We start from the raw sequence: 15,121 nt of genomic DNA, 5'->3' as shown, positions 1-15,121 counted from the left end.
GTTGCGAATAGAGTGAGTAGCAAATAAGTACTAAATTTAAATGTCATGAACAATTCGGCACTTTTTCGCGCGTCTTAGTGTTTATGAGGTGATACCACAACATAAATTTGTTGGTGCATTTAGCGGCATATGTGGAAACCGTCTGCGAAATTTATTGTGAATAGAGTTAGTAATACAGAAGTTATAAAACAGAAACGTCATACATGAGGTGGCAGTTTTTCACACATCTCATTGTTTCTGAACTATGATAGGTTGGTGGTTCTTACACCCACAGCGCCTGTTACCTGACATTAAGGAATATATGTACCAGGTTTGGTTGAAATCAGTCCAATGATTTCAAAAGAGATGCGGAACACAGATAAATACATACACACACACTGATCAAGTGGAACATTGAGACAACCTACCTAATAGCCGATTTGTCCACCTTTGGCATGGATAACAGCGGCAACACATCGTGGCATGAAAGTAGTGAGATCTTGGTAGGTCGCTGGAGGGAGTTGGCACCACATCTGCACACACAACTCATCTAATTGTCTTGAATTCCGGAGAGGGAGGCGAGGAGCTGTGAGGTCACATTGAATCACATCTCAGATGTGTTCGATCGGGTTCAGCTATGACGAGTTGGAGTCCAGCACAACAACTGGAACTCGCCGCTGTGTTCCTCGAACCACTCCATCACACTCCTAGCCTCGTGACATGGCGCATTATCTTGATGAAAAATGCCACTGCCTTCGGGAACATCATCGACATGTACGGCTGTACGTGGTCTGCAACTAGTGCGCGATACTCCTTGGCCGTCATGGCGCCTTCGACACTGGACACATGGGCTCACATGAAGGTTCCCTAGAGTGTAATGGAGCAGCCGCCAGCTTGTCTCCGTCCCGCAGTACAGGTGCCAAGGAGCTGTTCCCCTGGAAGACGACGGATTCGCTCCCTCCTATCGGCATGATGAAGAGGGTATCGGGATCCATCAGACCATGCAACGCCCTGCCACTGCGCCAACGTCACAGCTTTACTTCTGCCAGTACCTCGTCTCCTTTCTTTCAGGAGTGCTAGTTCTGCAAGGTTCGCAGGAGAGCTTCTGTAAAGTTTGGAAGGTAGGAGACGAGGTACTGGCAGAAGTAAAGCTGTGAGTACCGGGCGTGAGTCGTGCTTCGGTAGCTTAGTTGGTAGAGCACTTGCCCGCGAAAGGCAAAGGTCCCGAGTTCGAGTCTCGGTCGGGCACGCAGTTTTAATCTGCCAGGAAGTTTCATATCAGCGCACACTCCGCTGCAGAGTGAAAATCTCATTCTGGAAACATCCCCCAGGCTGTGGCTATGCCATGTCTCCGCCATATCCTTTCTTTCAGGAGTGCTAGTTCTGCAAGGTTCGCAGGAGAGCTTCTGTAAAGTTTGGAAGGTAGGAGACGAGGTACTGGCAGAAGTAAAGCTGGGAGTACCGGGCGTGAGTCGTGCTTCGATAGCTCAGTTGGTAGAGCACTTGCCCGCGAAAGGCAAAGGTCCCGAGTTCGAGTGTCGGTCGGACACACAGTTTTAATCTGCCAGGAAGTTTCGTAACATCTTTTCTTTATTTGTGTGTGAGGAATGTTTCCTGAAAGTTTGGGCGTACCTTTTTGTAACACCCTGTATATGTACATTATAACACAGACATTAAATTTAAAGTTAGTAATAAATAAATAAAAAGAAACACGATCTCATTTTCTTTCTCAGGGAATTAAATTAATATAGAGCTCTCGGATTTCAAGCCGAGTGAGTGCGTCGAAATGCTGCCATTTCCACGGGCTCATTTGGCTGCAAACCCGAGTGATTTATACTAGTAAAAATCAGTAAGTAATGCTTGCTCCGGAAACAGCGATCACGTTCAGGTGTGTGCGCTGCCTGAGTGTGGTGCCTGGTGTTGTGCAGGTCCCACTGTGACTGCGACCACCGCTTCAAGCGCTGCCTGCAGATGCTGGACACCCCCGCGGCGCACACGCTGGGCGCCGTCTTCTTCAACGTGGCGCAGGTCATGTGCTTCCGGGACCAGCGGCCCTGCAGGCGCCGGGACGCACGGTGGGTCTCTCCCTCTCCTGCCTCTCCTACTGTCTGCTTAGGCCTTACGTACATTCAAAGTGTTTAGAAAAAGTGTCGCGTAGTCCTGCAGGAGGTACTGGTCAAAACTAGAAGAACGGTTTCTATCACGGTACGTCTGGAAACCAACACCTGCTGAGATATGGGCCAGTGTGCCCCATCATTCCCATCTGTCTGTTAGGCGCAAGTAGACACTATAGGCAGTGCTGCACGTGGTAGCCACCCATCCTCACACATCCTTCACCGCTTTTTCGCAGTGAATCACGCACTTTTTGAAATACCTTGCTGTTTTCGGATTGTGTTATATGTCCACGCTTTCCTGAAACGTCTGCACATTGTCGATGGGTCGGGCGTACACCTATGCCTTCAACTGCCACCATGGCAGAAATCAAATGGATTCAGGCCCGTTGAACCGGGAAGCCGTGCTACCGGAATACCTCAACCAACCCGTCACTCGTGAAACGTTGTGTTGAGGTACTGTCACAGGATCTACAGGTCATGGGGTTGTGGCCTGCTTTGTGTAAACTACAGACGCTGTCTTTCTGTAAAGGTAACTAACTTTCTTCAAAAGTCGCTTAGATATCGGTGATATATGGCACCTGTTAATCTGTTTCGTAACGCTTCTGGTCCTGCCAGTCTGTCAGCGACAATTGCTGCCCATACAGTGACACGGAAGCGGTCCTGTTGCCTCGCCTCCACGATAGCGCGAGGATTTGCATCTGCCCACAAGGTCGCATTGCGGTAATTTAGTATACCATCTCTTATGAATCCTTCCTAGTTTATCGGATCCTACACATTACTCGTCACAAGTATACGGCCCATACCTCAACAAGTTCAAAATGGTGCAAATGGCTCTGAGCACTATGGGACTTAACTTCTGAGGTCATCAGTCCCCTAGAACTTAGAACTACTTAAACCTAACTACCCTAATGACATCACACACATCCATACCCGAGGCAGGATTCGAACCTGCGACCGTAGCGGCCGCGCGGTTCCAGACTGTAGCGTCTAGAACCGCTCGGCCACTGCGGACGGCCCTCACCAAGTATTGGTTTCCGGAAATATAATTATACACTGCTCAAAAGAAGTAAGGCAATATGATTTTTGGGCGTCTGCTCTGTTCCGCTGAGCAATAGTTGAGGAGTATGTATGTTATCAAATTATACATTATCTTTCACGAATTATGTACCCAACGAAACATCCCTACATCCTCAAATGATCACATAAAAATAACTGAAATGTTCGGCAGGTGTCGAATACAAAGTGGAAAAAATGATTCAGCCTGTCACCCCGTCTGCTTTTCATTGGGCTCTGAGAGATTCAGTAACGTGTGAGCGTTTATCATATGCTTACACCTACGTGGCATGCTCCGTATAAGTCTACAGAGGTCACCCGTTGTTTCCGTTTCCATTATACAGAGCCCATGAGAGTTCTTGGAGAGTCTGTGGTGGAACATGACGACCACGTCTGTCAAGCAGGTCCCATATGTGCACGATGGGGTTTACGTCGGGGCTCACCACTAGCCATTCCATTACTTCAACGCTCAGGCTTCACAAGACATCCCTGCTGACGCCTGTCAAATGGACCCCGGCGTTTGAAGGAATTCCGGGCCACCACCGTATGCAACAGGATGAGTTCGATGTACTGCCCGGCGGTAAGGCGGACACGGATAACGACAAGATCCGTATAGCTGTCAAAACTGAATCCTCCCCATGACATCACAGAAGTTTGAAAATTGTCAGTTTCCTGCACAACATTTGGTCTCCGCACACGAATATAGGCATCACCATCAAAGGACATCTGGACTCGTGTGTGAACAACACGTTTCACCAGTAACAAAGTTGCCAGTTGAGACGAGTACGGCAGAACTGAAGGCGAGCTGCAAGATGTTGTCTCGACAAGAGGGGTACTCGAATAGGACGTCTGAATCGTAAGGCTCTTTTCCGTAACCTGTTCATTACTGTGTGATTTCGGACGCAGCGGCTCCAGTTGCCCTTCTGAGATCGCCTTTCAGCGCCCTGGCGGTATCTGTACGACACTGCAATGCAGAGATGGCCACATATCGGTCTTCACGTGAGGCTGTAATGCGTCGGTGAACTTGTCCAACTCGCCTTCTGTACTGACCTGTCTCCCTGTAGCATGTCCACTACCTTTAAATCAAACGCAGAGAGGCATTGTCGTCTGTAACAAAATGACAGAAAGCCCATCTGTTTTGGATCAAACAGGCCGCCCTTGCAACTCGCGTTTTTTTAAGATGTCGCATTGCCTGTTCTTGGTAGAATAAAATGTCCACAAATGCCAACTGCCATCTGTGTAACTCACAAGAGAACACTGGGTCACCGGTACTCACTTCATTGTGAGGGTTCACCTGACACTGTAATGCATAACACAGAACAGATGGCGAATAAATAAAGGAAAGTGTAAAGTTATTCACATGAGTACTAAAAGAAATCCGCTAAATTTCGATTACGCGATAAGTCACACAAATCTGAGGGCTGTAAATTCAACTAAATACTTAGGCATTACAATTACAAATAACCTAAATTGGAACGATCACATAGATAATGTTGTGGGTAGAGCAAACCAATGCAATTCATTGGCAGAACACTTAGAAGGTGCAACAGATCTACTAAAGAGACTGCTTACACCACACTTGTCCGCCCTTTTCTGAAGTACTGCTGTGCGGTGTGGGATCCGTATCAGGTGGTACTGATGGATGATATTGAAAAAGTTCAGAGACGGGTAGCTCGTTTTGTATTATCGCGAAATAGGGGAGACAGTGCCACAGACACGATACGTGAACTGGAGTGGCAGTCATTAAAACAAAGGCGTTTTTCGTTGCGACGGGATCTTCTCTTGAAATTTCAATCGCCAGTTTTCTCATCCGATTGCGAAAACATTCTGTTGGCACCCACCTACATAGGGAGAAATGATCGTCACGATAAAATAAGAGAAATCACGGCTAGCACAGAAAAATTTAAGTGCTCGTTTTTCCTGCACGCCGTTCGAGAGTGGAACGGTAGAGAGACGTCTTGAAGTTGGTACATTGAACCCTCCGCCAGGCATTTAACTGTGAATAGCAGAGTAATCACGTAGATGTGGATGTAGATTGTTGCCGGCCGAAGTGGCCGTGCGGTTAAAGGCGCTGCAGTCTGGAACCGCAAGACCGCTACGGTCGCAGGTTCGAATCCTGCCTCGGGAATGGATGTTTGTGATGTCCTTAGGTTAGTTAGGTTTAACTAGTTCTAAGTTCTAGGGGACTAATGACCTCAGCAGTTGAGTCCCATAGTGCTCAGAGCCATTTGAACCATTTTGTAGCCCGCATCTCGTGGTCGTGCGGTAGCGTTCTCGCTTCCCACGCCCGGGTTCCCGGGTTCGATTCCCGGCGGGGTCAGGGATTTTCTCTGCCTCGTGATGGCTGGGTGTTGTGTGCTGTCCTTAGGTTAGTTAGATTTAAGTAGTTCTAAGTTCTAGGGGACTGATGACCATAGATGTTAAGTCCCATAGTGCTCAGAGCCATTTGAACCATTTGAATTTTGAACCATTTTGTAGATTGTTACCTACACTGAAAGCGAATACAATAAAACGGCAGGCACCGCCGGTATCGAAACAGATTCAACATACCGGCCGTTGATATACGTGTTCCCCTCATTCTTTTGAACGGTGTAGTAACTTTTCCACTGTTTCCGACCAGTACTACGTTCTTCATGAATATCTGACACTTAAAAAAAAAAAACATCCTGTATAGCAAGTCTCACTTATGCTCTACCTATCTACGCCTAGGGGCTCGCACTATAAAGGCGTCCGAACCACAAACATTTTTAATAAAAAATCCCTTTGTTTAAATATTGTGGTGAAGGACCTCTTATCCAGCCGAATTTTATAGTAGGCGACTTATAAGAATTAACCCCTTATTACCTCAACAGACTTCCAGTTGAAAGAAAATACGAAAACTCATATTTCGTAACGGTTAATAAAGTGTTACATATATGAGTAGATATATCTGTCAGGCATAATCGGGTATGTGGGATACTTCCACAGACATTTGAAAATTGAACTCTTACAGCACCCCATACAGTAAAAGATTTTTGTTTATAAATGTGATGTTGCATTGATAGGATTTACATGATTAAAAATGAAAAAATACATGGTTGCATACACTTTAAATTATTATGTATAACACTAAATAGCCTTACTCGTGAAACTGTCGGAAATGGTTTATTCTCTTTTTTCAGACACAAATGAACATCACACATACGATGCGTGAATACTGTCTGTCCTTCACAATCTAATCAGTTATACCTTTGCATTTCTCTGTATACTGAGACAATAATCATTCCTTAATATGGCTCGAGGCGTTCATATATTTTTTGTCTTTTCCGTGCTTGCAGAGTGTATCCACTATTCTTCATCTGAATTCTAGTAGATGATTTCGTTTGCCACGGATATTTTTAAACTGTCAGTTACTCGGCGCAGGCGATGCACGAACTTTGTAATATCCGTTTTCATTTCGTGGAGCGAAAAACCTTGGGGATCCATGAACGGAAGCCTCAGAAGTTCATCAGCATTTCCACATCGCTGTAACAGTGAAATGTAATGAGTCCAGTTGGATGTTTATATGAATTATCGGAAATTTGTAATAAAGTACGAGTGTATGCTGAAAAGTATAGCCTCCGAATCCTTTTTTATGCGAAAGTACTTCACGCTTTTTAAATAAGACAAACGTTGTTAACATTCTACATCTTTATTCTTCATGTCTACTTACTTGTTTCTCAACAGTCACCCTGGCGACGAACAAATTTCTCCAAACGAGAGACCAGTCTGTTGATACCGTCACTGCAGAATACTTGACTTCGTTGACGGAGCCTCAACTTCACCTCTGCTTGCAGCGCTCCATAACTATTAAAGAAAAGTCTTCCAAAGTGTTTTTTAAGTTTTTGGAACGGAGGAAAATCGGATGGGGCCACGCCAGGACTATATGAAGGTGATCGATGACAGTGAACCCAAGGCGTCGGATTGTTGCAGATATCGCAACGTTCGGGTGTGGTTTGGCATTGTCATGCCAAAGGAGACGGTACTCCACGCGTGGGAGAACGCTTGGAATTCGAAGTTCGATTAGAGCACGTTGTTTTTCAAAAAATGGTTCAAATGGCTCTGAGCACTATGCGACTTAACTTCTGAGGTCATCAGTCGCCTAGAACTTAGAACTAATTAAACCTAACTAACCTAAGGACATCACACACATCCATGCCCGAGGCAGGATTCGAACCTGCGACCGGAGCGGTCGCTCGGTTCCAGACTGTAGCGCCTAGAACCGCACGGCCACTCCGGCCGACCGCTGTTTTTCGTGCAGCGACATTGTTACGTTATACATCGCCATGTTACACGCTGCAATTAGGAGCCCTCTAATGGCAGACTGTTACAAATATGTACACATGAAAAATAAAGATGTAAAATGTCAATAACGTTTTTTTTTTAACTGAAAAGTATTAAGAATTTTCCCATAAGAAATTCGGAGGTAATACATTTTAGCACGCCCTGGCATATATATACATCTGGTCGCTGAAGTGTTCTGGTGGTAAAATTCAACGGAAATATTTGCTTTCATTTCACTTGATTGCATGTCTCGCTGGCGCTGATAAAAGTACACAAACGCCTAATGATGGGCATTTCACACAAACAGTATTTTCGAAGTCACTTGCACGTGCAACTAATTCATCACTTCCAAATATGATTTACTTCTCATAATACTTAATATCACGACAAAAAATTTTCAGAAGTGAACTTACCTCTGTATCAAACAATAATTCTCGAAACAATGACGAAAACTTTGTATGTGTGTGTGTGTGTGTGTGTGTGTGTGTGTGTGTCTACACCTGCCGCCAATGACGCTCAGAAACGGCTACCCTTCCATTTATTGGCGTCACGTTGGTCTGATGCGAAATAACAACGCTCGCCATTAAGCGGTTATGTCAGTACATGCCTCTCAAAGCCCGCACTCCCTCGTTGCAAATTACCAGCAGCGCCCTATCTAGCGTGCGGCACCTCAGTAAGTACTACCATTGTGGCTTTCAGAAACGTGCTTAACGCAGTTGTGTCACTTTGAAGCGAGTTTAATTTGCCGGCTTCCATATCGTATTACATGCAAACCAGGATTAATAAGGTTCTCTACTTTCGTCTGCAGGCGCAAATTCTTGAGTGCTTGAATCTGGGGATAAATGTGTTCCGATGACTTTATTCCTTAACGAGACATTGTGGGAAACGTAAAATATGTCTTAAGATCCACAGCGCCTGACGTCTTAGCTGAAATTCGAAGCTCAAATAATCGCATTCAAAGACGCTCAAAAATTTATGGGCATTTAAAAAGAATTGAAGAAATACGGATTAGAAAGAAAATTTTTAATTACGTTAGTAAGCTGAAGAAACTGTAAGATGGATAGAAGCAGCAAAGAAAGATGCCAACAAAATAGGTGTTACAGAAGAAATAATACGTGACAGGTATCACTTCAGGCTACTGATAGAAAACGCAAACTATGAAGAAGATGAGCCAAAACCTCGACCCAAGAGAATGTGGATAGGTGACCAGAGACGAGCAGTTGGAGATAAAATGAAGTACTGGGAAGTTAGGAAGAAAAAGAAACATAAGTTTTAAGTTTTATGCGGTCCATAGCTGGCGAAATTCATAGATAAAAAAAACATAAATAAAAAATCTTAGGTTCATAGTATTTATATCACTACCAACTGGAAACAACTCGAAAAATTGTCAACATCCTTTTTGCAGCTTAATGACGAACAATCGGTATAATTATAATGTCGCATTTAGACTACATCGATCGCGGTTCAAGTAAGAGCTATTCGGAAACTGCTTAAAACCTTTTTAGATTCACAGCACCCCTGTGCGAAGCCCATGGTATATGCAAACGAACTTTCCGCCCGCTACCGATCACTATTTGCGATACATTTTCTCGTGAATTATTCCGACCGACATTGTCCCTTTGGAAGCCAAATTGTTTCGCCGAAGCGGAACGTTGTGTGTGTTGAGTGCACCTTTCAGCGTGTCATCATATCCTCCCACTGGGATGGGGCACACATGTGTGTTTGCTCCTTAATTAGCTTTACACGGAATTCTGCTTCGCAGCGACGCTAGTGCGTCCCTAGAGAAATTATGTTTATGAATCGCTGATAGCATTTCTGAGTAACGCAATAGTGCAGTATTTCTCTTTACTGTGCGACCACCATTCACACGAAACTTATTCTACGTCTTTTTACGCCTGCCGCCTCACGCACGTTGTCTTAAACAGACGAGTTTAGGGAGATGGCGAGATGAATTGCATTGTCGCTGCTCGCTATTAGCAGCTGCCTGATCACTCGAAGTGTTATTCATTGTCGATTAGAGATAATAGTGTATACATTCCCTAAGATTTACTGCTATGATGAAATATTCGATGATGTACGTGCAGTAGCAGCATTTATTACTTACCATTTCAGCATATTCTCGTTATTTACTAAACAAATTCCATTCGAAGAGAAAACCTGACAAAGATTAAATTGTGAGGGTGAGAGACTGAAATGATCCAAATGAATTGGATGAAATATACTCGGAAAACGAGAGTCCAGTAGAAAGTCTACTTTATGATCTTGGCGTTAAGTGAGAGAAAATTCTTTGACCGTCCAGAATCATCATCCGCAAATAAAGTTCTTATATACAGCAGACGGAAGGAATAGCTCACAGAATACAACGCGACAATGGAAATTTCGAATGTGACAATTTAACACACAAGCAGACTTCAAATAGACGGTAAAATGGAACTACTGTACAAAATTTTAATAACAAAAACTAAATTTGTTCAGCAGACAGTAGCGATTTGTTTTCATGTGCTAATGTGCTACAGCACGTTGTGAATATCTCACAAAAATTATTCCATTTCTCTTCCCATGCGAGATGGAAATTGCCCTGTAATTACAATGGTTTTCTTGAAATACATTCTTGTATACAAATAAAATGGACGAAAACATGTTTTGTACCGCTGTGTCCGCGGTAGCTAGAAACCAGTGTAGAGTCCTCAAATGATGCAGCACTACTCTGAATTCGAGAAGAGTTGGGTTGGGTTGGGTTGTTTGGGGGAGGAGACCAAACAGCGAGGTCATCGGTCTCATCGGATTAGAGAAGGATGGGGAAGGAAGTCGGCCTTGCCCTTTCAAAGGAACCATCCTGGCATTTGCCTGGATCGATTTAGTGAAATCACGGATTTCTACTTCACCATTCTGCGGGAATGTACAGCCACTAGGGTAGCCGAGAGCGCTAAAGCGCAGCTTCCTTGACTCGGGTAGGCGCGCCGGCCCCGGATCTAATCCACCTGGCTGATTAACAGGGCCGGTATGCCGCCAGCCTGGATGGGGATTTTAGGCGGTTTTCCACATCCCACTAGGTGAATACCGGTCTGGTCCCCACGTTCCACCTCATTACACGACTCACAGGCACTATTTCATGGCTTACACTAAATGCAGACAGACGGGGTGCAAAACTTACATAACGGGGCTTTGGAGTGGCAGCAGGAAGGGCATCTGGCTACCCTCTGCAACTAACACTGTCAAATCCATACTAACACGGCCGACCCCACGTGGCAGCGGGATAAAGGTCCAAAGAAAGAAAGAAAGAAAATCCTCGGGGAATGTACTACGATGCTTGAATAGCCAGAGCGTCAAGCGATGGCAGATTGTGCCAAGGCACAGCTCACTGCCCTCTCTCGACGTCATCTTGAAGGAGCTGTGGTGAGTGCATGCACACACGACGTGTTCACACAACAGCATCCGTCTGTGTATCACGTGATAGCGAAACGGCGCCACCGTAAGAGGAATTTCATTAATGTTTTTGCGGCTGTTGGTGGGAAGTGCTTAGATACCCAGCGCGATAAGGGGTTTGCCTCCATGCACATTATGTGAAGCTGTACTCTGAACAACGTCACCATCCTGCCAGCATTGCGATGGTCTCCAGACTCTCCTTTGGCTCAGGTCCTGGGGATGCAATGATGGATCTGCCTGCCAACATCACGGAGGTCGAACTGCACGATGCTATCCAGGCTAGTTCTACGAATAAGTCGCCCAGCCATCACTACCTCGCACTAGAGTTTTATCGCAGATACAGTCCCCTAATGGCACCGGTGTGGACGGAAATTTGCGGAACCTAATATCGTGCAGATCCGAGACGGTTTCCTCCACTGTCTCCTCATCCCCATACTCAATCCTCAGATATAGTCCCCTAATGGCACCGGTGTGGACGGAAATTTGCGGAACCTAATATCGTGCAGATGCGAGACGGTTTCCTCCACTGTCTCCTCATCCCCATACACAACCCTCGCGACACATCTCAGATATGTGATTACCGACCTTGACGTTGCCCAACAGCGACACGAAAATCTTTGCCCGGCTCTTGGCTGCACGCCTTAAACGAACGGCCCGGTACGTGGTTTCCCCTGATCGAACATCTTCGGGAGGTGCCAGTAACATTTGTACTGCCCTCTGTCGCTGTCTAGACATAATCCTGTGCTTCTCCAATAAGACAGCAATAAATTCATCCCTAAGATTCTCGAAAGAATCTATAACTTTTTTCTTTCAATCGTAATCCAGTGTTTATTGAATATTGTATCCACGAAAGCAGACTGGAAAACAGATTCAGCATGTTTTACCAAACCAAAAGGACCCAGGCACATATTAAATTTATTAAAAAAAAGTAGAATGCTGCGCCATCCATCATAAATTTATCGTTTCCATGATTCATTCTCTCTCTCTCTCTCTCTCCCTCTCTAGGCGCTCAGTCAGGAACCGCGCGACTGCTACGGTCGCAGGTTCGTATCCTGCCTCGGGCATGGATGTGTGTGATCTCCTTAAGTTGGGTAGGTTTAAGTAGTTCTAAGTTCTAGGGGAATTATGACCACAGATGTTGAGTCCCATAGTGCTCAGAGCCATTTGAACCATTTCTCTCTCTCTCTCTCTCTCTCTCTCTCTCTCTCTCTCTCTCTCTCACACACACACACACACACACACAAAGCGTGGGTGCCACCAGATTCCTTAAAACACAATGTTGAGGTCGAAGTTGAGCGAATTATGAGAAATCTATATTACTGTTAGCCTACTTGTCCTCGAAATCTCGATAAAGTGTCTCTATATTACATAGTGTTAGTTTCTTGTATACACGTTCCTCTTTTCGTGTTTTCTAATCTTTTTTTTCAGTTGGTTTTCGGCTATCTTCTTTCAACTGGTTAAATTCAGTAACTATTATAAATACACTCCTGGAAATGGAAAAAAGAACACATTGACACCGGTGTGTCAGACCCACCATACTTGCTCCGGACACTGCGAGAGGGCTGTACAAGCAATGATCACACGCACGGCACAGCGGACACACCAGGAACCGCGGTGTTGGCCGTCGAATGGCGCTAGCTGCGCAGCATTTGTGCACCGCCGCCGTCAGTGTCAGCCAGTTTGCCGTGGCATACGGAGCTCCATCGCAGTCTTTAACACTGGTAGCATGCCGCGACAGCGTGGACGTGAACCGTATGTGCAGTTGACGGACTTTGAGCGAGGGCGTATAGTGGGCATGCGGGAGGCCGGGTGGACGTACCGCCGAATTGCTCAACACGTGGGGCGTGAGGTCTCCACAGTACATCGATGTTGTCGCCAGTGGTCGGCGGAAGGTGCACGTGCCCGTCGACCTGGGACCGGACCGCAGCGACGCACGGATGCACGCCAAGACCGTTGGATCCTACGCAGTGCCCTAGGGGACCGCACCGCCACTTCCCAGCAAATTAGGGACACTGTTGCTTCTGGGGTATCGGCGAGGACCATTCGCAACCGTCTTCATGAAGCTGGGCTACGGTCCCGCACACCGTTAGGCCGTCTTCCGCTCACGCCCCAACATCGTGCAGCCCGCCTCCAGTGGTGTCGCGACAGGCGTGAATGGAGGGACGAACGGAGACGTGTCGTCTTCAGCGATGAGAGTCGCTTCTGCCTTGGTGCCAATGATGGTCGTATGCGTGTTTGGCGCCGTGCAGGTGAGCGCCACAATCAGGACTGCATACGACCGAGGCACACAGGGCCAACACCCGGCATCATGGTGTGGGGAGCGATCTCCTACACTGGCCGTACACCACTGGTGATCGTCGAGGGGACACTGAATAGTGCACGGTACATCCAAACCGTCATCGAACCCATCGTTCTACCATTCCTAGACCGGCAAGGGAACTTGCTGTTCCAACAGGACAATGCACGTCCGCATGTATCCCGTGCCACCCAACGTGCTCTAGAAGGTGTAAGTCAACTACCCTGGCCAGCAAGATCTCCGGATCTGTCCCCCATTGAGCATGTTTGGGACTGGATGAAGCGTCGTCTCACGCGGTCTGCACGTCCAGCACGAACGCTGGTCCAACTGAGGCGCCAGGTGGAAATGGCATGGCAAGCCGTTCCACAGGACTACATCCAGCATCTCTACGATCGTCTCCATGGGAGAATAGCAGCCTGCATTGCTGCGAAAGGTGGATATACACTGTACTAGTGCCGACATTGTGCATGCTCTGTTGCCTGTGTCTATGTGCCTGTGGTTCTGTCGGTGTGATCATGTGATGTATCTGACCCCAGGAATGTGTCAATAAAGTTTCCCCTTCCTGGGACAATGAATTCACGGTGTTCTTATTTCAATTTCCAGGAGTGTACATTGTTTCTTCCAGAAGGGGATGCTCCGTCTTTCTTTTCAGTGTACACATTAATAATCTCATTGACACTAAGTCTTTTGCCACTGAAATCATGCGTTTTGTTGCATAAAAAAGATTGTGAATATTTGTAATTACCATTTTAGCAGAAGGAGAGTGAGGACCTGAATTTCAGTGTTTCTAATCTGTGGAGAATGCTTTTTATAGATTTATTGAGTTCAGATATTTATGTTTCATCTGTGTCTGAAGTACTTTAGCTTGTAATGGAGCTGTTATTTTTCTAGCTTTGATTTACCATATTTTTTCCGTGAAAACTTTTGCTGTTTAATCAGGGGCTCATAAAGGAAGACAATAGTTTAATTTAATCTTGCTACTGTTGTTTGCTTAATCAGTTCAGTCGATGAGTCCGAAGGATCTTTTCAGTAGTAGTTTCACTACAGCCATAATTTTCATTATCACTAGAACTAGGTTGCACATGTGCTTGAATATCTTGTGTCGAGCAAGCAGCAATACTAGCTCTTTCAGTTGTTAATTTAATTCTTCAGCTAAAATACCATTGTATAGGTCTGGGATATCATAGCTTTCCATAATTTCTGGCGTTAGCTTTCGAAGAGATTTAACATATGCTGTTTTGTGGTAGGATAATTCCATGGGATTGGAGCAGCGGTGATTTACATAAAGTGTCTGTTCCATTTTACCCTGTGTAAATCAGTGATGGGAGGGGAGGTCGTTTATTATAGCACAAACGTTTTATCTAACCATTTATCTTGTAGTTAAATGTAGCGTTTCGTACCTTAAAGTATTAAATTTGATATGAAATTAACTAAAAAGTATTGTACACTCACTTTATACGGTTCTCATCCGCGTGACATTCACGTCTGGCAAAGAGCTAACATGAATCTTCCTGGCAGATTAAAACTGTGTGCCAAGCTGAGAATCGAGTTCGGGAACATTGGCTTTCGTGCTCTACTGACTGAGCTACTCAAACACGACTCGTGACCCGTACTCACTGCTTCGCTTTCGCCAGTATCTCATCTCCTACCTTTCAACCTTTACAGATGCTCTCCTGGAAAAAGATGCAGGATTGTCTCTTCTCGAAAAAAGGCTTATCCTGGGGGATGTTTCCAGAATGAAATTTTCAGTCTACAACTCAGTGTGTGCTGATATGAAACTTCCTGGCAGAGTGTAGCTTGCACGCGAAATGCAAAGGTCCCGAGTTCGAATCTCTGTAGGATACACAGTTTTATTCCACCGGTAAATTTCATATCAACAAACACTTTGTTGCAGAGCGAAAATTTCGGTTCTGAAAGAAGTAACATGCTTAGGTCAGGGGAACAAAAGAAG

The 15,121-nt window shown here is 45.5% G+C and overlaps 1 protein-coding gene across 1 annotated transcript in view; it reads left to right on the top strand.

The window, feature by feature from the left end:
* LOC124545679 (phospholipase A2-like) overlaps positions 1–15,121 on the top strand; it is a 132,557-nt gene that overhangs the window by 101,515 nt on the left and 15,921 nt on the right. Inside the window, exon 4 of the mRNA XM_047124625.1 lies at positions 1,908–2,054. Coding sequence (XP_046980581.1) covers positions 1,908–2,054 — 147 coding nt within the window. The remainder of the gene's footprint in view (positions 1–1,907; positions 2,055–15,121) is intronic.

This window comes from Schistocerca americana, chromosome 8 (assembly GCF_021461395.2).
Source record: "Schistocerca americana isolate TAMUIC-IGC-003095 chromosome 8, iqSchAmer2.1, whole genome shotgun sequence".
Lineage (NCBI taxonomy): Eukaryota > Metazoa > Arthropoda > Insecta > Orthoptera > Acrididae > Schistocerca > Schistocerca americana.
This window is presented reverse-complemented; position numbering and strand designations above follow the sequence as displayed.